Here is a 27,852-nt window from a genome sequence, read left to right as displayed (position 1 = left end):
AATTCTCCAAATTGATCACAATTGAAGGTAAAGACAGCAAGTTTTGGCTTTACAAAGGGGAACCATGACCCCTCTGTAAAGTATTGCAAACTTAAAAAATTAAGAATACTTCGTAATGCAGGATTGATGCTGTCTGTTCCCTGGGGGGGTGGGAGTTCAGTCATTTGCAGTTAGTTTGAAGTTCAGATAGTATAATCTACTATCCTGGTGGGTAGTTGTGCCTTTTTCCTTTTGAAGTCACATTGGCTCAGGTATAGCTTACGTCTAACAAGGTGTTTTTGAAGTGTGTACTTTTGACAAATGTACATGGTGGTATCCACAGCTATGCTCAACGTGTGGAACACTCTTATTGCCTGTGTCTCATTGCCAGGCAACCGCTAGTCGATTACTTCCGCCTCTCCAAAAGGTCACACACATGTCCCCTTCTGGATCTGCCTTCTTGCAGCATTGTTCTGAGAGATTCACCCCATGACTGAATATGTGTCTTCTCTGTTCCTTTTTATTGGTGAATATTATGCGCTAGTGGTCCGCAATATGTTGATCCATTGTCTTGATGTACACTGGAGTTGTTTGCAACTTGGGGTGATGAGGAATAAAGCTGTTCTAAGTCCTCCGTGTAGGTCTTGGTTTTGGGCACATGAGTTAATCGCTTAGTTCTGTGGTGTGTGTTTACCTTTATAAAAGCTGACTGCATGTTTTCCAAAATGGATGTGCCGTTTTACAAAAACATTAATTTGTTGATTTGAAAAGCTAGAGAAGGACAATCGGAAGATTTACTTCCCAAATGAATGTTTGCAGCAGCCAGCTTGGATAGGCCAGAGTCTAGAACCTGGAATTCATCTGGAACTTGCATGTTCATGGCAGGGACCCAAAGCGCCTTGGCTCTCTTCCATTACCTTCTCAGTTATGCCTGCAGGGAGTTGGATCAGAAGCAGAAATGTGACTTGAACCCACAGTCCTAAATGAGATATGATGTCTCATTTGGTAGCTTAATGCCATGCCAAACCCCTTCTGTCCCCTTGTTGTGCTGTTTTTATTCTTTACAGCAAGGTGTGAGATCTTCCTGATACTATAACCATAACTTGGTATTATCAGTCTTCTTGATTTTATTTTTAATTAAAACCTTACTATGATTTCAGTTTGTGTTTCCCTGATGGCTGAATATATCGCACATTTTTTCAGGTACTCATACGCTACCCATATGTCTTCTGGTGAAGTCTATTTAAATTTTTGCCTATCTTAAAATGAAAATCTTCGTTCAGAGTCCTGTTTATATTGTAGCACAGTGTCTTTTATCAGATAACATAGTCTAAAAATCTTGTCTCCCAGCTTGTGACTTGTCTTTAGTTTTTCTTGACAGCATTTTTGGAAGAACACTATTTTATAATTGTTGTCACTCTATCTTTCTTTTCATAAACAAGCCAGTAAGATTAAAATGTTGATTAAAATATTGATCTAATCTGTTCCTCTAGTATTTGAAAGTATTAATAACCAAATGAAAGAGAAATTTGAGTTGTTATGCAAAGGATTAGGAAGTATATTTTGAAAGTTTCATCTTCACGGCTAAGATACTTCTTCATATTTGAGAGAATGTTTAGGAGAGAAGAAATCAGCTGCGAGTACTTCAGTTAACCTCTTTTGCTCTTCTCTTTTCTAGTGTTATCCAGGATAAATTCTGTGGAATTATAAACATCGCAGTGGAGGGCCTACACGATGTCATGACTGAAGATTCTGAAACAGGAACTTACAAAGAGTAGGTGGATATTTAATTAACCAGAGTTGGATTTGAGCAAAAGCGACTCTGTGTTACCTGAGTTTTGCTCACTATCACCAGAAAAGAAACTTTGTAATTTGGTGTTTTATACCAAAAACCATTTTACCTACATTTATTATCTGACCAGCTTATGTTACAGCATTATGTTGAACTGGGCTTCTTGGTTCTCACCATGTTCTCTATGTGTGATTTGGCATTTTTTTAAATTGCACATGTGCTTTATGTAAATTTTCTTTTTTAAGATGTGTTAAGCATATTCTGTGTTTTAACTTACAAAGTTTCCCTGTGTTTCAAGCAAACCATGGAGAAAACAGGATGAAATCCTTTGTATTTCTCTGGTAGAAGCATCATTCATGTTCTTAAGTTCTTAGGAAGAAATACGATTATTGGCTAGTTGCAAAAGAGAAGTTAAAATTAAATTCATTAGGAGAAGAGAAAAATTATGTTATCAGGAAAGCTGATAATCACATTTTCATACAATTGTGAATTCAAAAATTTATCCTTTTAAAAATAAATTGTTGTATCCTCTTCTAGTTAATAAAATTGTCCTGCCTTTCCTCTTAATATTGCTGTTACTGAAAGGCATATTTCATGCACTATGAGCAAGTCTTCAAGCGATCCCAGACTGCTGGACTTCTCATTAGTAACATACTAGTTTTTCTTTTCTCTTTAAAGTGACCATATGGGAAAGAATGCCATTTGAATCATATTTTGTGAAAAAATATGGAAACCAGATAAATGTGGTTGAATGTTACTAAATGTAAATGAACAAAATGTGTCTGACATGCATCTTAGGTTTTTGAGAAAATAGAAGTTTACGTGAAGGGAAAAAAGCTTTATGACTAAAAGTGACAGTTAAAGACATTGATGCATATGGACATTTTTATTAAAAAGTTCATGCAAGTATTTATATGGCATGACTGTAAATGTATTTTTATGCATAATATATGACAAAATTACAAGTATTTATTGAAAGCTCAGATTTTGTCCCTCTCTTTGGATTTTTAATACAATATGGGGAAGAATGCTGGTAGCACAGTGAAAAACACTAGTAAGGAAAAACAATTTTGTGTATTTTGTGCAGAGCATACAACTGCCTAATGCTAGATTGTTTTGTAGCAAAGTGCGTGGAAAGGTAGTGTTTGTTAACAGTCTTCAGATAGGTGTGTTAAGATGGTGAAGAAACAAAATCCTAACAAATTGAAAACGGAAGAGAACAGAGTATGGAAATAGCTGGAAATAAAGTTCAGAAGTAATGATTGCACTTCTAGAATACTAAAGGTCAGTATGCTAAAGTTGGGGAAAGTGCAGTGACCGTGGATGTGTGCACAGTTAGGCCTGAAACCATGGTCTTCTGACTTGGTGTCAGGCTCACCGTGAAGAAAAGCTTGGATCTCTCATGGGTGAAGTTGTTGGAAGTGAGAAAAGCAAGCTGGCCCTTAAACACATCCGAAGCAGAAGGGCTTAGACCTGCGTGTCTGTGTTCCCGGACACCTGGAACCCAGTACCATGTTGTTTTTTTTTTCTTCTCCAGGCCTGTTGATGATTGTTTTTGGCTCAGGGGTGGTGTTTTTCATAGGGAAGTCATAGAAAAAAATGAGTCCATTAAAGCAAGGCAGAATTCCATTTTGAGAGAATTTAGTGGTTTTTGGAGTCTTTCAGTTAGTGGGATGCTTGTTAGGCTAGGAGAGCATATTAACATTAATGATGTTGGACATTTGCCTTCTTGTGTAGTCAGGTTGTTTTCTTTTTGTTTCCTTAATATTTTGCTGTCGGGATCATTAGGAACTGAGATTGATAACTTTTTTTCAAAGCTTGGGGGGTAAAAAGGAAGGGAGAATTTAGCATTTGAGGAAGCATAAAAGCACTAAAACTGATTAGAAAGCTTAATAAATGTTGGGTATATAAAGCCATATTAGCTATCAGTAAGTTTTATTTGAAACAAAGGTAAAACTTAAGCTTCTCTAAGCACTTTTTTTCTTTTCCATCTGGTACCAGGTGGCTTTTAAAATGGAGGCAGGAATACTGAAGAAACGTTGGTTCCCTGATTCTGACGTTGTCACCCACGTATATGGTCCTAACTGTGGGTGTCTTCTCTGGCACCCCTCCTCTGGGTTTTCTTTCTCTGTGTCTTTGATTTGGTCTGCTCCACTTCTGTTCCATGCTGACCCATAGTACCAGCACTAGCTGTTTTTTTTTTTTCCTCTTTCTTGTAGGCGTCATCATTCCTCATTTTTACCTTCCTTTTTTTTTTTTTTTTTTTAGCTTTATTTTTATTTGAAAGGCAGAGAGAAGGAAGAGAGGGAGGGAGGAAAGGAGAGAGAACGTGCGTGCGAATGCGCAAGAGCACGCTTTTATGCACTGGGTTCGCCTCTCACATGGCCACAACAGCCAGAGCTAAGCTGATTTCAAAGCTGGGAGCCAGGGACTTGTTCCTGGTCTCCCACATGGATGCATGGTCCCAAGGACCTAGGCCATCTCTGCTGCTTTCCCAGGCTGTCGGCAGAGAGCTGCATTGGAAGTTGAGCAGCTGGGGCATGATCAGCACCCATGCGGGTTGTTGGCACCACAGGGTGGAGGTTTAGGCTGTTGAACTACAGCAGTGGCCTTTGTGTACCTCCTTTGTACTTGTGGCTTTGTCATATGAGCTCTTAGAAGTCAGACCTTCAGCCCTGCCCTGCTTGGCACATGCCTGCCTCTGAACTCGCTTGCACTCTGATAGAAAGAGTTCATTGCATCTTCTGTTTTTCTTCGGTGGCCCTTTGTACTGCTCTTTTATGTACAGCATTCAGTTAATTGTCTATATTCAGTCTAGTGATTAAAGCAGGATTTGAGGCAGCTCATTAGGAAAGTACATGCTCACTTTAACAGAAAACTACTAAATGATTGAATGAACTTCAGGAAAAAAAACCTTGAATGGCGTGTGGATATATACTTTGAGCTTTTAACCACTGACAGAAAAATAGAAATAATGGGAAATATATGGTGTTTATTTCCCGGAACTGGAAAGAAGTTTCTCAGAAGACTCTTGTAGTGATCGTAGAAGAGATTTTTTCATCGATGTTCGTATGAGACATTGTCAAAGGACATTAAACCTAAACAATGAAGAATTAGTCATGTCTAACCAAAAAACAACTATGAGTAAGTGAGTTCAGGATTAGTATGACCCTGGCATCACCATTAGAAAAACAAGTTTTTTTGTAAGGTTAAATCAGACCTTTTCTAGAAATCCTTCCATCAGACTTCCCCTTACGTTGGATAGACCAGAAAACCTTAAATGTGCTGGAGCTGAGTGTGTCACTGGCCAGGGGAGAAGGATGGCCATGTGATTGGCTCAGGGGCAGGAGTCAGCTTGACTGAAGTATGTGGTGGCTTAGCAGAAGGGGACAACTAGGTAGATTCAGTGTTCTGTCAGGAAGGCTGATGAAAAGCAGGTAACCCAAGCATCCCGTACAGAGACAGACTGAACAAGTCCGCCAGTGTTGTGTCACGTGAGGTGACTCATCCACAGTGTCTTATGTCGGCCTAGAAGAAAGCTCGGAGGATGCATAGCATTAAAGATATTTATCATTTGCTGAAATCAGTCTCATGTATGCCAGAGAGATCTAAGTAGAAAGCACTTTTGGTGGTTTGGTCCAGCACAGTACTGTGGCTAATAAAATCTATGCGCCCTGCTCCCCAGCAACAGTTTAGAGTCACCCCTTTCGTCAACATTATGGAGTCAATGATGAGAATCAGATTCTCGGTTCTTGCCCAGACCTACTAAAGAGGCAGCTGTGGGTGTATGATCCAGCAGACTGTGCCTTAACAAAGGTGTCTCAGACCCTAAGAATGTGACCTGAGTTCCCCGCCTCTGCCTCCTGGGACTGCCTTGCTTGGCCAAGGGCTGTGGGGTAGGGTGGGGTGGGGTGCCTCCCTGCAGGCAGCTGGTCTGGTGCTGCTTACATGCTGACACCAGGGCAACTTGGAAGCATCGCTGTTGGACCCTCTGACATCGGGAAAAATTGATGAGGCCAAAGAAGTGTTGAGGGCAAGTGCTGTTGATGAGGGCTCAGCGAGGGTAGAAATTCACACCGGTTTTGTCATCTGTAAGGAAGCTGAATTACTTAAAACACGGTTTATGTTCGAGTAAGTGAAAGGTGTTAGTACAAATAGCTTTTAAACCAGAAGTGATTTTATAGGTTTCCTGTTTTGTATTCCCAGTGGTTGGTATATGTGTGTGGCTAGTCAGAGTTTCTTGTTGAGAAAGATTCTGCTTTAGCTGGCAGGCATGCCTGGATTTACTCAGTAATTTCTTTCACAGGTGTCAAATAGGGAAGTGGCTGCATATATTCACAGGGTAGTGATTCCAGTTTTAAACTGTTATTAGTGTTTAATAAGTGTCACCATAATTATATTCATGGTTCATGCACTTTTAGCTTACTCAAAAATCTATTAATTCGCATGCCTTTTATGTTTAATGTGATTGCTTATCTTTAATCTTTGTCAACAAGATGAAAGTTGAGTTTTAATTGGGAATTTCCTTACAAGTGAATTTTAGCTTTAGGCCCCCAAGTCCTTTGTTGTTCTCATTTAATTTTCTCTTTTGGCTTTCCAGAGACTCAAATGAGTACTCAGAATTGCAAAGCAAGAATACTCTGCCCTTAGGTAGTTTCTGATCATTGAAAGAAAGAAAAAACAAAAGTGTGTATAAATGTACCTCCAGAGTAATTCCATTATTAGTGTGAGAAGTCTGTCAGGGAGAGCAGCACACAGTGTTTTATTGTCCAAGTCGTGTTGTCAGCAGGTTGTGGAATGCAGGGGAGAATACAGTGCAGAGTGGCCAGCCTCCACGGACATCCATGTTCATTTGCAGTGGGAATTCAGGTCTAAAACAGGCCAAAAAAATTGCTAGAGTAGAGGCATCCCATCTCATTTTCTCTCTAACAGATTATTTTCATTTTGTCTGAAAGGCAGAGAGATGGGGAGAGGGGTGAGAGAAAAAGAGGCAGAGATAGAGAAGAAGGTTGATGAATGTTCCATCTTCCGGTTCTTTCCCTGAATGCCTGCAGACAGACAGTGAGCCAGGCTGAAGCCAGGAGCCATGGAGTCCGTTCGAGTTTCCCGAGTTGTTGGCAGGAGCCCAGGTAGCATCACCAGCTGTCTGCCAGGTTGTGGATTGAAGGTGGATAGCTAGGGCTTACCCAGGCACTCTTAAGGGATATGGCTAACTGCCATATCCAGCGGTGGAGCTAACTGCTGCTTATACACTTGCCCTCCAGCCCCCATCGTCTTATTTAAAATACAAACTGACATGCAGGCATTTTTGCAACACTTCCCTTTGTTAAATAGCTTTTGGGTTAATAATAATGTAATTTTCTCACTTTGTGCTGGGTTCCATTTTCTGGCTACTTCGGGTACACTGGGTTATTATGTCTTGGTGTATAAAAGCATTGCAGCTTGGAGAGGTCAGGGTTGTGCACTGACTTTTAAGGAGGTTATGCTCTTGCTGTCTTGGTATCAGCACTTGCCCTTAACTCTAAATGAAAAGTTACTTACACAGCTGAGCCAGAAATTGTCTTCCACCAGTACTTGCTACAAAACATGCAAAATTGAACTTTTTTTTTTTGCCACAGTTGATTGGTTTGGCTCCCATGACTGATAAATTACTGAATTTTCCTGTTCTAATATAGAAAGGAGTGAAATTTGTTCCATCAAATTTATTCACCAGACAGTATTCATTTCTGGTTTTTCTGGAACCAGTTTTGATTGAATAGGAAACTTTCGGTTACGCTTGCTAATGGTAAGAAGCACTGGTGCAGATAATCGAGGGAAGTGGTGTGTGACTGTCCTGCAGGTACGGGCACTCTCAGGACAAGTCCTCGGCACCGACTGCAGCAGAAAGTACTCTGTTCCATAATATAGCTTTTAGTGTTACTGTTCAAATTATTACCTGTATACTAGTCTGAAGGCATGAAGATTAAGGAAGTTTTCATTTAAATTGTAACATATGCCTTGCTTTGTCAAGTGATACTTGCTTCAAAAGTTGCCTGTAAATAAATATTTTACAACTTACTCTCTTAAATGCCCAAGTAAAATGCTCTACAGCATTTTTTACGGCCGCTTTTAAATTGAGATGTGTTTTTATAGCTTAAAATAAGCTTGTTTAATATGTTATCTAAAACATGAGGGTTCTTTTTTTCAATATGTTATCTAAAATGTGAGTTTTTTTTTTTCAATTACAGCTGTATGTTAATGTCCAATCTTGAAGAACCAAAAGTGACAGAGGACGAAGAGCCACCTACAGAACAAGATAAGAGGAAAAAGATGGTAAGTTAAAAAAAAGTGCTTTTAAAAATTGAGCACCATGTGTCATCATCTTCTGTAGATGAGACGTTCACCTGTTGATCTGTTTCTCCATGTACCTAGTCATTCATCCCTGATGGAGACAAGTGCATGCTGAGACAGGGGAGCTATGAGTTGGTTTTTTTTGTTTGTTTGTCTGTTTTTAAATAATTATGTTTATTTTTGATTTTACGTAGTTGGTTAGGGTGATAAGGGTCAAGGGCTACAGGAAGGTGGATGAGACCGTTATTCCCGCATTCTTTTTTGTTCCTTCCTGTATATGGGGGAAGGGGAAGACAACGAGAGAAGCCACACCCAGCCTCCCAACTGCCTCCGTACCCTGGGATGGAGGACAGCCACCTGACACCACCCCAGGGTCCTGAATTGGGGCGTGCTCCGACGGTGCTGCTCAAGAGGTTTGATAGTTCAACAGTTCTGAATTACTGCCAATCTCGCCTCTCCAAGCAATGATGAAATCTCTCCAGAATCAACTGGTTAACTTAGTCCACTTTAGAGTTTCTATTTGCCAGGTATTCACTGCCAACACTTGGCTGGGGTAGTTGATCCATTTGTTCTGTCCTCCATCCTCTGTTATGGTACCAGGTATCCTTGGCAGGCTCCAATGTACTGCCATATCCTCCATGTGCACCTGGATATGCTGTCCACTGCTCCATCTAAGCCACTGAGGAGGCCCCAGTTTGACTCATGCACTCTACAGTCGAACCATGGAACCTGCAATTCTCTCCATGGTTGGGGTTTTAAATCCAACTTGGGGCATCCCCAAAGAACTTCATCTGAGGTGACCCCAGACCAGATTCTTGTGTCTGCTTCCCCAACACAGGGTCTGGCAGAGTCCTTTGCCCCAATCAGTTATATGTATGTTGATGGTTGTACTTGCCAGGTCAGTTCTGTCTCTAACCCTGTCTTCTGCACAAACCAATGTTTATTGCAGCCCAGCCCAATCTTGCTTACCACATACTCAGCCCTCATGCAAACTAGTGGGAGCTGCAACCTAGTTGGAACAACCTGCAATAACCTCTATCAGATCCATCCCCTGCGCTTTTTCCCATGCTTGCCAGTATGTACAGCTGACTGGTCCAGTCTGTCCCATATCCCATTCAGCTCTCATACATGTCGGTGGGCATTGAAGCCTAGTTCAACCCAACCAGCCCCACTGTCCAGCCCATACATGTGCCAGCGGATGCCACTGTCTGTCTAGCCATGACTGCCCCAGTCCTGGTTCTCATGCTCACCAGTCAGAGTGGCAACCCAAGAGGGAGGTGCTCACTATTTCCCTATTGGGCCCACTTCCACTCCCAGATCTTGCACTCTCCAGGTGGTTCTGCAGTTTAACTTGACAGAATCAGCCCCCAGTGCCAGCATCTGTCAGCTGATGCTATTGCAAAACCGAACCACCTCACACCCACTCTGGCTTATCCATGCACCAGTAGGAACAGTCAACTCAGCCTGGCTTTTCCCTGATCCAGGTGACAGGAGCTCAACCAGTGTTGTAGCCCTGCCAGGCTTGGTCTGCCTCCATCACAACTCTCACGCTTACCAGTGGAAATGGAGGTCCAGCAGGGGAGACCCACACAGCTCTCCTACCAGGTATACCCCTTTCCTGCCTGGGTCTCATGTGTGCTGGTTGGGTGCTGTGGCCCAGTCTGGCATGGCCTACCTCACCTCGGCATTTCCCAGTGGGTGCTGTAACTGGTCTGGTCTGGCCAACCCCCAGTTCCAACTGACACTGGTGGGGGCTACAGCCTAGCCCAGCCCCTCCTACACCCCGTGATGGCCCTCATGTGAGCTGACTTGTGTTGCAGCCAAACCCAGCCCAACCCACACTCCATTGCAGTGCTTGGATTTGCCAGCGGGTGATATAAAGTGGCCCAGCCTGGTTTGCCCCCAGCCCATGCCAAATGTATGCTTGTGAGTACCGTTACCTGGCCTGATCTGGCCTGCTCTGTATCATGGTTTTTGTGCTGACCTGCAGGGACTGTGTCCCTACAGAGGAGTTTCCCAAGGTCCTTCATCAGACCTTCTCGCAGTACCAGATCTTGCGCTCGTCGGTGGGTCCATGGGCCAGCCCTGCTTAGTCCACCTTCTGTCCTGGCAGAAACAGTGGCCTTTCCAAAACCAACCGACACATTAGCCAACAGTTGGAGCTATCTTACCCAACTTGTCCGACTTCACAGGCCAGGACCACATGCTCACCAGTGGGAGCTATGACCTAACTAGGGGAGTTACCCAAGTTCCCTCACTTGGACCACTCCCAGACCCAGATCTCACGCATGCCAGCGGGTTATAGGCCCTTGTCTTGCATAGCCTGCCCCTCCATCTTCGCCTTGTATAAGCTGTTGAGTGTTGTTGCCCAGCCTACTCCACATTCAATTTTTGGATGCTCATGCGTGTGCTGTGGCATGGGCCTACCCAGACTATTCTCGATTCCTGTACCTATGGGTGATGGCAGGTTCCATGGTCACACCTAGCTCAGCCCATCACCACCCCAACTCTTGAGCTAACCAGCAGGACTTGTATTTCCACAGAATTGGACCCACATATCCCCCTCAGAACCTACCCCCAGACCTGGTTCTCTCGCATGCTGGTTAGTGTCATGACCCTGTCTAATATGACTCATCCTCTCTTCTGACATGCAGTCAGGTACTGGGGTCTATCCTTGCTAGACCTGCCTCCAGCCCTAGCTTTCATGTGGACTGGTGTGTGGTGGTCTACAGTGTTCCATGCTAACAAGCCCAACTCTGGACTTCCTGTGGGCTGGTGCAGCAGTCTGACCCATAAAGATCTTCAGGTCTCTCCCCTCTGAACCACCAGGTCTGTCCCCTTGCTTACCTGCAAGTACGGTGGCCCTGTCATTGGGAGTCCCTCATAATTCATTCCTCACCTACATGTGGGGTTGCCTTATCCATGGAAGTTGCTAGGCAGTAATTCCCAACATCCTAAAGCTCGTAGCCAGATAGACAGTGGGCGAAGACCAGCACCGATTCACGCTCTGGCCTCCCTGAAGCTGAGCATTTGTGCACTGCATGGCAGCATTGGACCGGGGAGTTAGGTCCCCAGCAGGAAGCCTGGCCTGGTGCAGATTTCCCCAGCAACAACCACGTGGCTGGGGGATTCAAACATCCGCACCTCTGCCCAGCCTTACCTGGACTCCGCTGAGTTGTGTTTTTATACAGGAAGTTGAGGGTCACTTTTAATCTGAAATAATGATTGCCTATCTTAGAGCAGATGGCTTACTCTTTTATTAACAGAAAAACATGTGTGCCTCAGGCTCACTGAAATGCTTATTCTTCCATTTTGAGTTCTGCTGGAATTGCTTGCATCCACATTTTAAAATAGTTCTTCACAATGAACTTTTCTCATAGGCCTCTGATAGGCTTTTTTTTTTTTTTTGTAAAGATTTTATTATTTTTGGAAAGCCGCTAGGCCATGGCGCCGGGCCCAAGTTAACTTATTTTTATAAAAGCCTATCAGGGGCCTGGCAGCGTGGCCTAGCGGCTAAAGTCCTCACCTTGAAAGTCCCGGGATCCCATATGGGCGCCGGTTCTAATCCCGGCAGTCCACTTCCCATCCAGCTCCCTGCTTGTGGCCTGGGAAAGCAGTCGAGGACGGCCCAAAGCTTTGGGACCCTGCACCCATGTGGGAGACCCGGAAGAGGTTCCTGGTCCCGGCATCGGATTGGCGCGCACCGGCCTGTTGCGGCTCACTTGGGGAGTGAATCATCGGATGGAAGATCTTCCTCTCTGTCTCTCCTCCTCTGTATATCTGACTTTGCAATAAAATAAAAAGAAAAAAATTTAAAAAAAGAAAATAAGTTAACTACTACCTTGTTTCACCAACCATTAATTCTCATTAAGGCAATCTGATAAGAAAAAAGGAAATAAATATGTAAATAAATCTTAACATCTAAACTATATTGCCTGTTTGCATTGTCATTGTAAATATTTCATATTCCTCATCAATCTAAAATATTGGAGTAATGTAAAATATTAACCTATTTTCCTATTTATTTATTTAGTTTTAAGTATTTATTTCTACTGGAAAAGTAGATTTCTAGAGAGAAGGAGAGACAAGGGAGAAAGATCTTCCATTTGCTGGTTTACTCCCCAAGTGGCTGCATTAGGTAGAGCTGAGCCAATCTGAAGGCAGAAGCTTCTTCTGAGTCTCCCACCCTGGTGCAGGGTGCCAGGGCTTTGGGCTGTCCTCCACTGCTTCCCAGGCCATAAACGGGGAGCTCTTGGGGAAGTGGTACAGCTGGGACACAAACAGGCGCCCATATGGGTTGCAAGCATTCGAAGGTGGAGGGTTTGGCTGTTGAGCCATGTTGCCAGCCTTTCCCCTTTCTGTTAGAATCTCTTCCAGTCATTTTTAACCACTTACTAACACCATTGTATAGTACTTTATTCCCTATATGCAGAATAAGGGCAGCAATTAGAACTACCTCGTAGGCAGAATAAATAGGCTACAGGGTGATACTGGTACCTAGTTGATGCTTTGTAAGTACTGAGTGTGCTAATTTAGTCTAGTGATGATATCATTCCTTAAACTACCTCACATTAAGTCTCCAGGGATTATCCTTGGTTATTGCTAGGACTGAGTTGCTCTCACAGCTTTCTTTTCATTAAAGCTGTTCGAATTTAATTCATTTACTTTGATTTTATGCTAGCAGCTAGGATAGGAGAAAGTAGTACATCCAAGGAGTCTCACCTGAATTCTAGGGATGCTTGCACTGTTGTGAAAGTTACCTTACCATTCCAGAGCTCTTTTGACATGAGAACATTGGAGTATCAGATTTTTTTAGGACCTTCAAGTTGAACATTTTTTTTTTTAGCACATAGTAGCATTCCATTGTTTCCACAACACATGGTATTTGTGAGTGTAACTTCAGTGCGTGTTCGTCTGGGAGTAAGAGAGCAATGTGGTGCCTTAAGCACATGGCAGTGTATTTTCTTCACTCACAGTGAAGATGTGGAGTGATTGTATCTGGGTTCTTTAAAGCAAGAAGAAATTCAAAGGTGAGATTTTGGTAAAGTCAGCCAAGGAGAAAGATGTATGTCTGCCAAGTCAAGGTGCACATCCAGGAAGCTGTGGGCATGCTGAAGAGAGAGCGGTATTCCACAGCGTTCAGGGCCATTCCTTTAGGCAGATAAGAAATGAGAGAGGTGCTCTCTGGTTTGGGGCTTAATTGAATATTCAAAATGGGTGGAGTTTGAAGAAGGACTTGATTACTGCCCATTCCCATATCCCTTTAAAGAAATTTTTTTGGGCTTCAAGTGCATGATGGGAATACAAGTGTTGTCCGTGGTTATTTTATTACAGTGACTTTATGATGAGCTGGAGATCACTACAGAGGTACAGCACATTGCCACGTTGAATGTTTTTAGATGACATTGATTCTAAGCCACAAGACTCAGGAGTTTCAGCTTTCTGCTGAATGGAAGAAGGGATTTGGACAGTACCTGGAAGAGGCACGATGGAGTATTTAGTCAGTGTAGATGTGCTGTGGGGCCAGCAGGACTGCAGGGAGTTGCTGGCGACCTCTGTTGCCTGTTGCCAACTGCCTCCCTGCCTGCATCGAGGATGGACTCTCGGTAGAACCTAACAGTCCCGCTCGAACCCCACTTTTTCAAGTACTGAATATTGTATTTGTGACACAACCAATAAATGTGAAACTGTTTTCATTCACAAGAATCGACTTGTGAATAAGTAATGGTTATTCAGACTTCCGCTTAAATTTTTTTTGAACTAATTTGTTTGGAATGCGGAAGGAGAGAGACCGTCACACGCGGGCTGGTTCCCCAGAAGCCTGCATCAGCTGGGGCTGAACCAGGCCAGAGTTAGAGCCAGAGCTCCTTCTGCAACTCCCTCATTAGGGACTCAAGTCTGGAACAGCTGCCTGCTGCCCCCATAGCGCATGCTAGTAAGGGACTGGGATTAAGAGTGAAACTGGGACTCAGAACCACACGGCAAACACCTGTCCCAGTCGTCAACTTTTTTGCACACATTTTCAGTCTGATCTGTCTTTAGTAAATCACTCTACACAGATCTGTTTTATGTTCTGTGTGTAATCTTCAGAATCACACAGTAATTTTCATTGTGTTTTCAAAGTAAATGAAATACACTCTAAAGGTTCAGTGTAAACACATAGATTTGCAAATGAAATTTAGACTTCCTTGATTCAGTTTTGTGACCTTGAATCTTGAGAGCTATTTTGCCATTATTGATTCAATTTTACATAGAATTAATTTATGAGAAACCATTTTTAAATGACAAGTTCTATTTGAAGTCATTTATCATGGCAGCTATTTTCTGTGGATTGATACTATTACGTCTACTAACATTTCCAATGTTAGGTATATGTTCAACATACATACAAAAGTTTGTATTGAAGCTGCCATTGTAACTTTCAGTAAATCTTATTGTGAATACAATGCTGGTTTTTCAATAATTATAAGTAAGACTATTTTCACTTGTCTCTTCAGGCTTACAAGTATAGATTATGTTTGTTTCTCAATGATTATATCATTTTGTGCTGTAAATGCTCTTAACATTGCTTTTCTGAGAAATATCTAGAGGCAACCTAGTAATTTCATAGGGAAAGAGGAATTGATTCCTGGTAGGTGTTATGAGTCATTACTTTAAAAGAACAATTTAGTAGGACAGGGTGTTTCATTTTAAAATGAAATTTTTACTAGGAGGAAAAAAAATAGTTGCTTTGTTCCAAAGCTTTGTCAGTGACAATGTGCCTCCGAGTGCCAGTGTTGTCCTAGAGGGTCCTTGCAGCGCGCAGTCTGTGTTTCAGTACCTGCTTTGCTAGAGGAGAGCAGATCATTAGTAATATGTCAAGCATGCCAAATGTTTCCCATGCCTTTCTGAAAATCCTCTGTATTCTGCTAAGGACGGATGTAATTGCCCTGCAAAAAAGCAGTTCAGGTCACTAGACTTTCCATCTGCTTAAAATTTTCTTGTTTTTATTTTTTATTTTTAGTGTCACTATTTTTTCTTCAGCTTTGAAATATGGTAATCTTTGTAAAGTTTATAGATAGGAAAAAACCAGTAATACTCTGAAGCTCATTTGTTAATAGGAAAATTGGGTGCTTCCAAACTGCTTGTTCTGAATGTTTTTTTAATGGTATCAGATAAAACTATGGTAAATGGGCAAAATTTGTTCTTCTGCCTCTTAGGCATGCTTTACAAGGTGTAAACTTCAGTAACAGTTTGAAAAATAGTGATTACAAATCATTGCCTTTCATTCGGTAAACAGTGCAATTCTGTAAATTTTTATCCATGATTGTCACTTAGTATGTTGTCACTCACATCTGTTTTCACTAATTAATAACCAGTTTTTTATGGTGAAAAATTTGAGTTTAGAATTAGTCCAGTAGACTCAATTCAGTGATTTTGTCGGCAACCTGCACAGCGTCTCAGTGAGTAGCCATTCAGACACTTGGCACCTTGGCTCCAGTGATGGACCTTGCCTGGACCAGCACCTTAGAACTCGCAGTGTCTGATCTGGTGCTTCTGACTCAACATCCACAATGAGTTTTCCGTCTTCACAGTCCTCGGTGGTCATGGAGCTTGATAATCGTGCAGTACTCAAACTTGTTTTCTTGGGAATGCTCTTCCTGGAATGTTTGTGCTGGCTCTGGGGTGTAGCTTCCCGGGCTACTGGAATGCGGATGTGTGTGGATCTTCTTTTTGTTGTAGTCAGGGACATGCTTTAGCACTGCCCTTTTGGGCTTCAAAGCCTTGGCTTGGCTTAGGGAGGAGCAGGAGCCTCCTCACCCCGTGACGCCACCTTGGGTCCAGACCAGCACTGTCATAGAGGCAGTTAGTTCTGTGTTCACTCTCAGTCAGATACCAAGACATCCTCCTCAACTCGGCTGTACAGCTGCTTTCTTGCCTTCTACATAGTATCAGAACAGTGTCTTTAAAATGACTGTTTTACATATCTGAATGCATGTCATTTATAAAGAATTAATCTTTATGATCAAATATTTCCTTGGCTAATATTTATTTTGAATCAGTAATACAAGTACATTCACTTAAAAATATGTATTACCATTAGTTTGTTATCATGCTCATTTCTTAAAAATTGGAAGAATTTACCTGCCTTTAATTATGTTGTGCTCAGATTCTACCTTCTTGAGTTTGAGTCACTGTTCTACCAAAAATGAATTGCCTTAATTGCTAGATGATTTTTAAAACATTTGAATATAAAGGGCTATTGAAGAGAATGTAACTTTATCTTAGACTATATAAAACATGGAACTATTTCAGAATTGTGCATTAATATACAATGGTCTATTGCATATGAATACAACTTTGCGTGTAAGTACAACTCTGAAATCAATGTTAAACCTTTAGTATACTTAGAGATACGGTGTTGGAATGGATAATTCAGCTCTTACATAGTACAGGGTTGCAGGTGACATTAAGACAGTCCTAGAGGACAGGAAGTAATGAATTGAAATATTCCAGCTGAGGTGCAGTGAGGACACAAATTGATAGCCAGCCGTCCTCCTGAGACAACAGTTCTTCCTGTGAGAGAGCTGCAATGTTGATCAAAACATCATTGGGGGTCGCAGAGTCAAGGTCCCTCACAGTAGGCTGTGCAGTAGTGATCAGAAGACACCCGAAAGAGCCTTCTCCTGGGAATGCCTTCAGAACTGTGCAGAGCGTTGACCTCTAAGGTTGTACCTTGTGGGTTAGATTTCAGATTAATTGCCTGCTGACGTTAGGGTTGTTCCAGAGTATTGCAAAACAGGCCCTGTTACCTTTTCTCCTTATATATTCGAATTGTTACTGAAAACATTAATCATGAAAAACTCAGTAACTTGGCACTGTTCATTGGGAAGTGTTGGTAATATGCTGTTGAGCCAATATAAATAGAATCATCAAGTTTGTGGCTGGAGGGTATAGCTTCATTTGATAGAATGCATTGAACATTAGTGCTTTCTGGGCAGTTTTTCCTTTTTTTTTTTTTTTTTTTTTTCTTTTTAAAGATTTATTAACTTGAAAGGGGAGGAAATCAGAGATTGATCTCCATGCACAGGTTCACCCCCAAATGACTGTAACAGTCAGACCTGGGCCAGGCTAAAGCAAGAGGCTAGCAGTTCCCCCCTGGTTTCCCCCACACATGCCCAGGGCCCGAAATAAGAAGCTGTTTGTGGGTTTTAGTACAGCTTCAGAGAACAGTCTCCACAGTGATCCGCAAGGGTTTTATAATAGTCCTTCTTTCAGCAGCTACTTACCTGACAAGGAGTAGCCTTGCACACAGAGTAAATGCATGAACAGATGCAGGAACCTAGCGCTCTCTGTCAAGATCTGTTTATTTATTTGAAGTGCAGAGTTGCAGGGGCGGGAGGAAGCTGATCTTCCATCCACTGGTTCACTCGACAAACGGATGCAGCAGCCAAAACTGGGCTGGTCAGGAGCTAGGAACTTCTTCCAGGTCTCCCACCTTGGTGGCAGGGGCCCAAGGGCCTGGTGTGTATGTTCTGCGGTTTCTGTGCACATTTACAGACAGCTGAATCAAGTGGGACACTGAGGACTTGAACTGGCTCCCATATGGATGCTGGCCTTGTAGGTGGCAGCTTCACCTGTTAAGTCACGGTGCTGGTCCCAAGCTGTCTCTCTCTAAGTGAAGCAAAACAAATTTGTGACAAGGTAAGATAGTGCCACACTTTTCACTAAACAGGTGATTTTTCTTTAGAAAAGGTTGCTGATTTGTAGTCGTTTGAAAAGCTTGTTCATGTCCATTGCCTGTTTTTCTGTTGGCTATTCTGTTTTGTCTTTGGTCTTAAGTGAGAGCACTGTGGCAGATATTTGTCTGTGAAGAGAGACCATAATCATGTCTCCTACTCACATGCTGTTCTCTCGGAGTGTAAATTTGAGACCCTTGCCCATTGACTGCTTGGGCCTGTGTTCCCTCCCTCTTAAAGCTGGTGAAGCTTGCTGATACTGTATTACTTTCCAGTGGGGCTTGTGAGGTCAAGCTCCCACCCAGTTCTCTAGTAACAGTTGTTCTTTCCCTTTGCCTTAACTGTGGTCTCAGGTCACCGCCAGCTTTAAGTGCTAGGCTCGTGACTGGATGAATGACCTGTTGGATGATTTTAGCTCTCAGAGAATTTGAGTCACTGCCGGCCTTTACATCTTCCCAGATAAAACTCTCGCGTTCATGGTACAGAAAGAGTGCATGTCATCCTCTCTGTACCAGTTTTTGATCTACAGAACCTGTGAACAGGGATGAGTGGTTACTATGTTATACCACCTGACCACCTGGTTAAACAGGAGTAGTTTTTCAGCAGTCAGTAATTGAAACAGGTTATCAATGAAAGAATCAGCCCCAGATCAGGCATCCATGTTACCTCCAAGTTGTTAACATCCATACGTAAACACACCACGCCTAGAAACCTACGTAAATTTTACTGTTGACCTGACACAGGAGTGCATTCAAGGAAAGATTAAAAAGAGTGAAAAGAACTTGGCAAACCCCAGCCGCACCTGTTTACCAAAAACATCACCTCTAGCATCACAAGTATTGAATGCACTGGGATCCCATATGGACACCGGTTCTAATCCTGGCGGCGCACTTCCCATCCAGCTCCCTGCCTGTGGGCTGGGAATGCATTCAAGGACTACCTGAAGCTTTGGGACCCTGCACCCATGTGGGAGATCCGGAAGAGGCTCCTGATTCTTGACTTCGGATCGGCTCAGTTCAAGCCATTGCGGCTGCTTGGGGAGTGAACCATTGGATGGAAGATCTTCCTTTCTCTCTTCCTCTCTGTATATCTGTCTTTCTAATAAAAATAAATATAAATCTTTCAAAAAATAATCCGGAGGCGAATGAAAGAAAACACCATACCAAAAAAAGTAACAGCGGTGAATACTTAGCCACAAAGAAGATTTATTGTTTCTCTCAGATGATGGAACTATCTTAAAAACATTAGACAACCCCGAATTTAATACAGTGGGTTGGAAGAGCAGGTGCAGTGTCTCTTAGTCTTATGTATATACAGTTCTGAAGACTGGAGCTTCAAGGTCAGGGTGTTTGGTTGTTTGTTCCTGAGGCTTCTCCTGAACTTGCTAATGGCCACCTTCTTGTTACAGCCTCATAGGCCTTTTCTGTTCTTCTTAATGGTTATTCATTTATTTTATGTAGAAGGTAACGGGAAGGAGATCTTCCACTCGCTTTTCTACTTTTCCAAATACCTGCAATGGCAAGGGTTGGGCCAAGCCAAAGCCGGGGGCCCAGAGCTTACAGTGTCCCGCGTGGGTAGCAAGGATCCCAGTATTTGAGCTGCCGCCTGCTACCTCCCAGGGTATATGTTAGCCAAGAACTGAACTTGGAAGCAGATTCAAGACTCAAACCCAGACACTCAGTTGGAGTGTAAACCAGTGTGTCAACCCTCCACCCCCCTCTCTCTTCTTGAGACGTGAGTTCTGCTGGATTAGGGCTAAGTGACTATGCTGTCAGTTACCTCCTTGAAAGCTGTTATCTCCAAATATAATTACATCAGGGAGTTAGGACTTGAAGAAACAAATTTTGAGGGGAGAGGGACCCATAGTTCAGTCCATGATGCTATCCTTACATAAAGATGATATATGTGTCGAATGGCTAAGTAATTTTTATTATTAGAGTAACTTAAGTGTTAGCTCTTGGAAGAGTTTAACAAGTTTAAAAGGAATACATTAGAAGTTTAAGAAGATTTGTAGTGTATCCCAAGTGGTAAATTTGTGTAATTTATTTTCATGAAAAGCTGGAAATGTAAGTGGTTTTTCAAAGTGCCTGGCATGCTGAAACCAGCTCAAGAGGAAGTGAAAAATCTCAATAGAGTATTGAAATTATCAAAATTGAATGAGTAATAAAAAACTTGCCACAAAGAAAAACTCATATACATAATACTTCACTGATGCATTTTAACCTAATGTTTAGTTTACAGTTTTTCCAGAAAATAAGGGAAGCTGGAAATGTTTTTCATTCTGTGATGCTGATATCACCGTATGCCACAAAGATTATACAAAAGAAAGAAAGTAAAGAACCAGAGGCCTCCTGAACGTAGATGTGCAAATCCTCAGGGAATTCGGGCAGACAGTCTTGCAGCACATAAAAAATTAGACAACTTGACCAAGGTGGTTGACCCCAAGAATGTAGGATTGTTTTAATAACTGCGCATACTAGAGTAGATAGAAACCTCCTTATGCAGGTATCTTGCAGGCTACTGAATATATACACACACTTACATATATACATTTAGTTTTTATTTTTGATGATATTTACATAGTTGACCAAGGTGGGAAGGATCGAGGGTTAGGGGAAAGTGGGTGAGACCGTTGCCTCCAAGTTTCTTTTTCTTCTTCTTCTATGTGTCTGGTGAAGAGGGGAGAAAGAGGAGAAGCCACACATAGCCTCCCAATTGCCTCTGCACCCAGGGATACGGAATGGCCACCTGATACCAATCCAGGGTGCCCGATGTGGAGCAGCAGACGGCAGGCCCCAGTGCACACCGTCTGCTGCTCTTTTTCCACTAAGGAGGGCGTCCCGGGTCACCCAACCCAGGCCCCGCCAGACCGCCTCTCCCATGGCTCATGGACCTGGCACCCACCAGGCAGGCCTAAGGACTTGGGTCACCTGACCCAGGTCCCATAGACCCCACCCCCACCCCCCAGGTCTCATAGCCCTGCACCTACCATACTGGTGTCCCTAAGGACTCAGGCAGGGCTGCCTGGGCCCCACTGGGCCCTTGCCTCCAAGACTCAATGGACCCATCACCCCCTGTACAGACAGACCTAAGGATCCAGGCCAGGCAGTCTGGGCCCTGCCAGACCCGCCCCACCCCCAGTTCTCACTCACCTGGTACCCACCATGCAAGCAGGCCTAAGAACCCAGGCCAGGTGACCTGGGACTTCCTGGATCCCCTGCCCCGTGGGTTCACGGATCCAGCAATACCCCGCCTCACAATATACCTTTAGAAAGAAAAAAAATAGGCCAAGTGACTATGCTGGCACGCTGATATGATTAACGCAGATTTGGAATTAACTGGGCTCAGGATGCCCGCTGCCTATTAGCTGCTTTTCTGCCAGCAGAGTAACACATGCAACCTAGGCCATCCCCACAGCTGGGGACACTGTATATGTTAAAAAAAAAAGAAAGCATAGTGTGAAAGACTTAGTACTTTCAAAGACTGGAAAAAAGGAAGGTATATATCTATTCTGCCTGTTTATTGTAGTTCTGGAGGCTTTAGCCTGTGCAGGCAGCAGGAATGCTAAGAAGTCCTTCAAACTAGAAAAAAAGAGCTAATACTAGCTTCATTCACTGATGACATGAAAAACATCTTCAGAAAGTTCATGGACAGTGTGTATTATGAAAAGACTGCATGGATTTCAAAAGATTTTTGTCTTTTACTTTTCAATTCTATTTTCCACACTTTTTTTCAAATATTCTTGTGGTTAGGAATTCACTAAGAAAAATCTTTCAGAATTAATAAATCACTTTTATAGCAGAGTTGCAGGCTTTGTGGAAAGTGTGTGGATAAAACCAAAAGAACCTATCCAAAGAGACATTTATTTGCTAACAGATGTGTTTCTTGAAGAGCTGTTTTGTGGCGTGCAAGGTGAGGACTCTGTATGTCTTCCCTGCATGGCCGTCTTTCCTGAGGAGATGACATTCAGCTCACTGCTCTTGTGTTATGTAGTACTGATGCCGTGTCGACCCCATCTCGGGGCGCAGTGTGTGTGGCAGTTAAAGTCCTGAGATGTTCGCAGGTACGCAGTTGAAGTGGCGTTGGAGGTCCATTGTTACTCATCTCAGCAGTTGTGAATAACCATTGTAAGCTCCCTGCTTTTCACCTATAGGAGAGCAGCAGCTTTAGGTTATAGATCGTCCACAGAGTACACAGCCTCCATAGTGATCTGCTTCTTAGTATTTAGAACAATGTTGAGCGTTGTTGCATCTTGCTTAAAAAGGACAAATATTTTTAAAGCTCACCCTTCCCTTCCTGGGCATCTTGTGGGCCTGTGGACATGGGCAGTGTGCAGGGCTCTTCCTGGTGTTGATGGCCATATTGCTTCCTTCGGGGGAAATGAGAACTGAAGCTATCTTTGCCTCAAACTTGTCTGAGTAGGGACTGACTGTCTCTGCCTCTGTGGCATTTTCCATTTGTGGTTTTTTGTTTGTTTGCTTGTTTGTTTACAGATGTGTTATTTATTTCAAAGGGAGACAGAACAATCTTCCTTCTTTCTAAATTAGGGAAAGCAAATTGACATATCCCAGGAGTGATAGCATTGCCTGTGCCTGTTTATTTAGTGATTCTTCCCCCAAGCATACATGCATATCCTAGGAGAGTCTGCATTCTACAGGAAAGACTGTATGCTTGGTGCCACGGAAAGCTCTTAGCGAGAGACACAAAGTTATATTTATCCTGCTTTCACTTTAACATTCTTGTGATGGAAAACAGTATGGCTATACATTTAGAAGTCTTGCATTTTTTTGTGATTGTATAAATGCAAAGAGCAGTACTAATTGGGTGTTTGTATGTATGTATGTGTGCAAGCAGTGGGCATGGGATAGCTTACAAGGCTAAAATATTTTGTTGTTACTTGTCTCTTGAAGGGAGTGGAAATATGGAGTATTTTAAATTATATTTCTTTGATTTTCCATATGTCTCAATGGGGGAGGAGATGATTTTTTAAAACTGCATTTCATTTGGTTTTGAATTTGCACATTAAAAATTTTTTTCCCAACTAGGTGGGATATGGACGGTTTAAGATGCGGAACTGTTGGGGGCAGGCACCAGGTGGGCCCCCAGCCTGAGGGTGCCCCGAGCTGCGTGCAGTGCCTCATCTCTCTGTAGGGCCCTGGGCCGGAGGCTCTGCCTCTTAGGCCTCCTGAGAAACAGCTCACGGTGCCCGTTCAGAGGCCCTGACCTCACACCGACTGAGTGCTTTTGCTTTGGCCAGATGGCCGGACTTTTGACTGACTATTTGAGAACCCCTTACAAGAAGGGAAGCAGGCAGTTTTGTTGTGGGGAAGAGATGTCGACAAACCTTGCCAAATGTTCTGTGGAAAGAGCTCATCTTGTGTGTCTGACACACTTCCCTCTCTCTGTCCCCCAGCTGGCCCTGAAGGACCCTGTGCACACAGTGTCACTGCAGCAGTTCACCTATGAGAAGCTCAAGGCCCAGCAGGAGCTGCTGGGAGAACAAGGCTTCCAGGCGCTCATGGAGACGGTGGACACGGAGATTGTCACCCAGCTACAGGAGTTCCTGCAGGGATTCTAGGAGCACACTACACACGGCTTCCTCCCACTTCTTGCCCAATGCTGATTGACCTAGCCTGCTGGCTAGATGTGAGAACCTGCTGAGATGAAGAAATAATAAGGAGACGAAGACCACGTGGTCTTTTTTTATTACAAAATATAAAGAATAAATATAAATCGTGCATAACTAAAATCACACACCTATTCCTCAGAAGAGATTAATTTTATATTTATGAGTGGGGGGCGTATGTTTGCTAGAGGTAAACTTTAGTTTCCAGTTGAGAGAAGAAGCTGCCTGATGACCTCGTGATCACACACTCTGTAACACTGGAGGAGGTGGAGGTCAGTGTCTGAAATGTCAGCCTGCAACCGACACTGGTTCCATCTGGCTGCCTTATTCTGCTTTGAAGCTTATGGAAACTACACGTTTGTAAAAATGACAAGCTGTGCTGGTGATGCAGTTAGAGAAGTGTGTGCATCAGGCAAAGCTGTGTGGATCGTGACAAGCACACGTTACTGAGGTTATCTTGCAGAGAGTGGTTTTCACCCATCATAGAGAACATGTTTTTATCAGATAAATGCTCTTATTTTCGTTCTAGTCACTCGATACAGGAATTAGTAAAGGCATTTCCCCCTCATTTTATTTTCAACAAATAGAGTCTGTAATGAGCATGGTAAGGCCCACAGGAGTGAGCGTGGTCCTGCAGGGCGCAGCAGGACACGTGTGGCCCTGTAGGCCCAGAGGACTGCAGCTCCCCGTCCCCCTTCGCCATGCGGGTTCCACCCTTGCCATCACCTCAGTCCTCAGTGCAGCGATGCACCTCGGAGGACCCTGCGCCACTCCCAGGGTGCCAGCACTGGCCCAATGGTCTTCCTGACTGCTCGCCGTCCCCAGACAGGGAAGAGGGCAGCATCAAGCCTTACTTTGTTCTGCCTACCATCTATTGTAAGGAACCTTTAAAGCATTTTTTTTAGGAAATACTCAAAAGCAAGGTGGAAAAGTGTGTTTTATCTTTCGATAGAAAGTTGGGTACAGTATGTGACTGTGGGAAACCCACTGCCCCTTTGTAAGCCGTGGAACCCAAAATGTAGGAGTGTTTGATGTTTTCAGCAAGGAGAAAAAAAATATGGTCCAAATTAAATTTTCCAAAGATATCTCACCTTTGATTGGTCTGATTGTTTTTATTGCATGCGCGCGCGCGCGCACACACACACACACACACAAACAAACTCATAAAAATTTCTTCGTGACAAAGGGAAAGTTGGTTCTGTGCCATTTGGTGGCAGAACTACAAGGTAGCAAATCTTCATTACCCTCGTAGTGTCCCTTATTCAATACTAATGTACCTTCACTATTACTCAGTCCTTAAGACTTACCTAAGAACAATTTCTGTTGACTGTATTAGAAACACCTTTCCTATTCGTGTCATCAGAAATTCTGTTTCTAGTTTTTCGTGATTATAAAATCCCTTTCCCATTCCTGACAGATTTCATTATAGTGCCATAGCAAATATCACTGATGTAGTTAGCTTGCCACATAAATAAGCAAGTCAATAACTCATGTCACAGAGAATTGATTCAGTTTGTGTAAACTCACAGATTAAAATGGGACTTGTAAACAGCTCAGAAAAATAAATCGTATCTTACATTTGTAGGTGCTCAATTAAGATTAATTAATTTTCAGATTTTTTTTTTTTTTATTAAGACAGCTTTACAGCAAACACACTAAATTTTGGGCTGACAGTTGAACCAGGCTTCTTATTGAATTGTGGCTCCTGACCCAGCAGGTTGATTCTTCTATTCTTTGAGTATTTCCCTTTTATTTGCTACAGAGCCTTATTCTAGCCCTCTGACAGACACCCATGTAATCAATGGTCCTTCCTCCCTGTTGCTGTTCTTAGTGAAATGAGAGAAGCCACACCATTACATGCTAAAATACCCATTTGTACAGTTTCTCATGAGGAAAAAAATACATTTTAGGTCTTTATTGTACCCAGTTCTTCCTGCAACTAGTGGTTGTGGAGTTACCCGCGTTGAGCCTCCCACCCTGCGTCAGTGTTCTGCGAACGAAGTAGGGCACCGACCCTTGGGAAGGCTTGCAATCCAGCAGCAATACAAGGCGTGCCGGTGTGGTGCAAGTGCTCCCACAGCTGTGGCAGGCCTGCGGGGGAAGGAGATAGCACAGCTATGTGAGTCCTTTAGCATTTGGAAGCTGCTGTTGGGCAGCGATGGTGAGATACCCCAGAAGGGAATGGCAGCTCAGTGGACTGGGCGACTCTGCCCAGGAGGCTTGTGTGATGTACAGCCTGTCGGTGAGTGCTTGGCAGTGGGGCTTCTCGGCAGCCTCACAACTCCTTCCTGCTTCCGTGGATGCAAGCGCAAGCCTTGTTAGTAGGAGATGTACAAGCCTTGCTGCTCCCTAATGAGAGGAAATGTAAAGGCAGTGAAAACAAAGTGTACGTTAGGAACATCTAGAACAAACATTTTTCTTTGCCCTCAAAAAAGTGTAGAAGCATTAAAGGAATAGTATAATGAATCCCTACATATCCTTCATCTAAACTTACCAAACTTGATATTTGCCACTTTTTACTTAAATAGGTGTGTTACAGATATGCACATGTATATAGTACATGTCTATTTGTACTGAACCATTTGAAAGTGCACTGCAGGCACCATGGTATTGGAACTCATCATCTCCAAATACTGTAATACATCTGAGTGGCTTCCACCACACAGCCACTGATCCGTTAGACACCAAATAAAACAAACATGAATGCAGTCAGAAGTAATTCATATTCCAGTTCACCAACTACCTCCAAGATGCCCATTTGCTGTTTGACCCAGGATGCATTTCATGTGTATACATTGTATTTGGCTGCTTAGTTTTTAAAGCTAGTATACTCCCTTGCCATTGCCATTGGCTTTTTTGGAGAATCTAGGCAGTTGCCTTGTGGAATGTCCTTATGGGGCCTCGCCTAGAACAGAGTACATCCTGAAACGGGGCCGGCACGTTAGTGGGACCCTGCTGCTGCCTGGGGGCTTACTGTGTGGCAGAGCTCCCGAACTGCCAGGTATTGGAAGTCAGCCCTCAACTTGAGAGTTTGCGGAGAGAAAATAAATACACGAAATCCCTTCATGTGGAATTGTCTGATTGTGTCCTCATACTCCAAATAGATGTTTTGGCCACGGGACTGTACTGCTAAGACGTCACAGCAGGGAGCACACTCTCAGATGGTTTGAAGATGCCACTGTGCCTAAGTAGAGAGCACTGAGCCTCCGAACCACGTGGGTAAGTCTCAACAGGAATGTGACAACCCTAAAGACATTCAAGGACTTCATCCAAGGCAAAACTCCGACCCCACCAGCTTGCCTGTCCATTTGTAGAAGTTCTGCAATTTGATGTTAACTTGGGAAATCAGTGAACCAGGACCAGTCCGTGGAATTGCAGTCTGCTGCAACTCCTTTATTGGCAAGGCCCAGGGGTCATCTCCCAAGATATCCTTGTTTCTCTTCCATTCTTGGTGAAGAACCACGTAGGCTGGATTTCACACCCCTGAGGATGGAGACCAACTCTGTCCTTATTACAAGAAACGCCTTATTGGATTGGAAGCTGCTGCACAAATACATAGCTACTGGTATCCAGCCAGCATTTTAGTGGGAGCTTGAAAAGCCGGGACAGGCTGCATGACAGCATGTTCCTGCACTGTATTCACGATGGGAGGTAGGAAAGCCCCTGACAACAGGATGGTCTGCCTTTGGGACCTTGGTGGTCCTGTGGCTTCTGCTCAAAGTGCCGCTTAAAACCCTCATTTATGAAGAAGTTGCATTCTGCCCCAAACAGCCCCAAGTCAGAAGTTGGTGTCCCTCCACACTGGAAGACAACTCCGTGGTGAAGCTTGCCCTCTCCCACAGTGCCATGCTACTGTCTAAGTGGAGCTTTAGTGCCCATACGGCCATCGTCGCATGGAGTTTCTCTGTTTTCACTTCTGGGCAATTGAATCCTTCACAGTTCAAGACATCTGCATGAAACTCCAAACTGAAAGCAGATGAATTCATTTTCTCTTGGATTTTTTCTTAGCATTGTGAATAGCTGAAGATCCTTAGCAAGCAGCACTTTGCTCTTGATTCCAGCGGATACCTGCATGCAAGTCCTTGGCCCCTGTCTCTTAGAATCTATTTAACCAAGAGTGCTGTGAGGAGCTGTCCTATCTAGGAGGGAATGTGCCTATGGTGGTGGTCCAAACCTTTTTTGCTTCCAAGCCAAGCTCCTCTTTCCATGCTCCTTTTGATTTCCCAGGAGGGACCAAGAGAGATGCCTGTCATTGTGAGATGGGGTCCCAGCCCAGTAGGAGCATCTCTGCCTGGTTTTCATGTGTGCCATGGGCTGCCCACTGCTTCATGTTGGCCGGAGTTGCTGTCCCAGGAAGCGGAAGCAGTAGGCTCTGAAGCTAGGACTGTGAGCAGACTGACCTGTGA

At 43.4% G+C, this 27,852-nt stretch overlaps 1 protein-coding gene across 1 annotated transcript in view; it reads left to right on the top strand.

The window, feature by feature from the left end:
* Positions 1–23,574, top strand: part of IPO11 (importin 11) — a 141,810-nt gene extending 118,236 nt beyond the window's left edge. Inside the window, exons 28-30 of the mRNA XM_058680020.1 lie at positions 1,658–1,753; positions 7,999–8,083; positions 23,234–23,574. Coding sequence (XP_058536003.1) covers positions 1,658–1,753; positions 7,999–8,083; positions 23,234–23,398 — 346 coding nt within the window. The 3' untranslated portion in view covers positions 23,399–23,574. The remainder of the gene's footprint in view (positions 1–1,657; positions 1,754–7,998; positions 8,084–23,233) is intronic.
* The last annotated feature ends 4,278 nt before the right edge of the window (positions 23,575–27,852 follow it).

This window comes from Ochotona princeps, chromosome 23, assembly GCF_030435755.1.
Source record: "Ochotona princeps isolate mOchPri1 chromosome 23, mOchPri1.hap1, whole genome shotgun sequence".
Classification (NCBI taxonomy): Eukaryota; Metazoa; Chordata; class Mammalia; order Lagomorpha; family Ochotonidae; genus Ochotona; species Ochotona princeps.
This window is presented reverse-complemented; position numbering and strand designations above follow the sequence as displayed.